Source organism: Monoraphidium neglectum (genome assembly GCF_000611645.1).
Source record: "Monoraphidium neglectum strain SAG 48.87 unplaced genomic scaffold scaffold03155, whole genome shotgun sequence".
Classification (NCBI taxonomy): Eukaryota; Viridiplantae; Chlorophyta; class Chlorophyceae; order Sphaeropleales; family Selenastraceae; genus Monoraphidium; species Monoraphidium neglectum.
Genome location: NW_014010473.1, coordinates 4,911 through 7,268, shown reverse-complemented (window position 1 = coordinate 7,268; position 2,358 = coordinate 4,911). Strand labels below are relative to the sequence as shown.

Below are 2,358 nucleotides of genomic sequence, written 5' to 3'. Positions count from 1 at the left end.
GCCCCCATCGATAGCGCCGGCCGCGTGCTGCAGGGACGCGTCCAATCAAGAAGCCTCCTTAAGGGGGTTTCTTGATTGGATCTGGGTGGCGGAAGCTTCCGCCGCCGAGGTCGCTGCATTCAGCTTCATCTCCCGGGCTTCCGCTGCTCGGCGCCCCGGCTGCCGCGGTCAGGGGTGCAAACGCTGCCGCTGCGTGTGGCCTTTGATACGCGTTACTTCAGCCTGTTCCAGCAGCAAAGGGAAGGCCCTTTGACAGGGAAAAGTGTCCGAGGACAGAGTTGAACCAGGGAAGCGAGCGCAACGGCTCGCACTGCTTGGGGTGGGTGGGTCGCAAACACGGCGTCCAAACGAAAATTTAGACGTCCAAGCAGGATGGTGAGCGACTGGTCGACTATCAGAAACCAATTTCGGGGCGACCCCACAGAAGGCGGGGTGGGGGGCAAACAGGCCGCGGCCAAGCAGGCAGCAAGCAGCGCGGCCATCGCAGCACGCGTGCCAACAGCGTGCGCGGGCGACGCGCTGATCAAGTCAGGTCCTGAAGCCAATCATTTCTTGCAGCATCTTCAGCTTGGTCCTGCCATCAGAAAGCAAGTACTTGACGGCATAGGCGTCCCGCGGCTTTGAGGGGTCCTGCTGCGACCTGAACTCGCGCCGCACCTCCGACATGACCTCACCTGAGGTGGGGGTGAGTCAATAGTGTGGGGGCGCGCACGCCGTCGTGCCGGTGGGCGTTGCAAGGTGGGGGTGTCTGCGTATGGTTCGTGCAGGGGTTTCAGGATACACCGCGGTGCCAAAAACATGAATCAGGGGTGAGGGTGGGGGAGAGCAGATGAGCAGACACGACCAGGCGCCACCAGCAGTGACATGGCTGCACAAGTCAACCATGATGGGCTTAGCCGTTCGGAGGTTGTCTTGAAGTGACCCCCACCTCTGTTACTGGCGGGGATTTGTCGACAGGTGCGGATAAAAGAGCGGTACAGCGCCAGGACCTGCGCCATGGCAGGGCAGAGCCAGCAGTGCTCAGCACAGAGCGAGCTGCAGGCACAACGGCAGGCTGCCCTCATCGACAGCCGTCAGGAACTACGACCTATGTAATGCTGTGGCTTTTCGTTGCTCATTGCGATAGAGCAGCTCGCGTAGCTGCAGGTGTTGGCAGAGCTGGAGGTCCGGGGCAACACAAGCAGGATGTCGAGTGGCAGTGCATCACTGCAGCGGCATTTTGTGCTTGCAAGGGCGCATCACCCGTTGCTTGGCCAGGCGCAGCGCATTCATCTCGTGAATTTCAACCATCCCACCTGGCTCCGCAAGATAAAGAGGCCCAGCTCAGAGTTTCGGGCCGCGCTCATCCAGCCTGATCTGCTCTAGCTGTTTTTGGTGAGGGTGATCATAATCAAAACAAAATTTACATCGTGACGCACTCACGTCTGTCTACATGCTCACTGCACACTCTCGCCTTGACCGCCAGGGTGGACAGTGTGTGGTGACCAGCGCCACCTATCCTTCCGTGTTGCGCTGCCATCCCTCGAGCGGACGTCACCCTGCCCGACGCAAACATCTCAAAGCTTGACAAGTGCGGTCAGTGCGCATGACCAGGATTTGAAACATGGCCGCCGTGCACGGCGTGTTGACCATCATGCCCCGCGCCGGTACAGCCGAAATAGGGCGCCCCTACCGGGTACTACCTATGCTATTAACGCTCCCCACCTAGTGGCACCGCGGCTGCCTCTAGTGCGGGGCGCAGAGAACCAGTGGCAGCTGTGCTTACCAAGTCAAGCGCTGGGCTTGCGCATGCGGATCAACGCATGTTGGCAGGGGCGTGAGCGTCGCAAACATGTGGGCGCATGGTTACCAGGGTTGTGCCCGGATGCGCCTGGTGGTCGCAACCCGCGACCGCCGCCTGGACTGTGGGTACCTGCAGGTTAACCAGTGGTCACCACAGCCCACGGCATGGTTGCCAGTATCCTGGGTTGCCGCAACCAGCCGTGGGGGCGGGCTGCAGCAACCCAGGGTTCCCGGGGGTCTGGGCCTGGTGGCTTTGCCCTCAACGTAACCTCATGCAGGGCCACTTCATTGATTTGATGCACACAACGCAGGTGCCACGATGTATAAATCTAAGCATGCACATACGGCAGTAGACGGCCAGATGTTCGGGCGGCCAGCTGATTGCCTGCCCAAAGGGCCCTGACAAATCTTGGGCAGTAATAAGGGATTTTTTTTGCAGCCACAAGCCTTGGCACTTCCCCCGAGGCTCACGCCTAAAGCGCGCAGCCCAGGCCACCGAACCCCTGGCAGTCCCCGCCTGGCGCACTCAACGCCCCATAAACCGATTTGCGCCCCACCCCTCAGCCCCCGCGCGCC

General features: G+C 60.8%; 1 protein-coding gene across 1 annotated transcript; it reads right to left on the bottom strand.

Moving 5' to 3' along the window:
* Positions 1–528: 528 nt before the first annotated feature.
* Positions 529–1,346, bottom strand: MNEG_12268 (hypothetical protein; the record flags this gene model as incomplete). The annotated part of the gene is made up of 3 exons (XM_014039260.1): positions 529–674; positions 929–989; positions 1,296–1,346. 3 exons carry the CDS (start codon positions 1,344–1,346, stop codon positions 529–531), a joined length of 258 nt encoding a protein of 85 aa, XP_013894714.1.
* Positions 1,347–2,358: the final 1,012 nt, after the last annotated feature.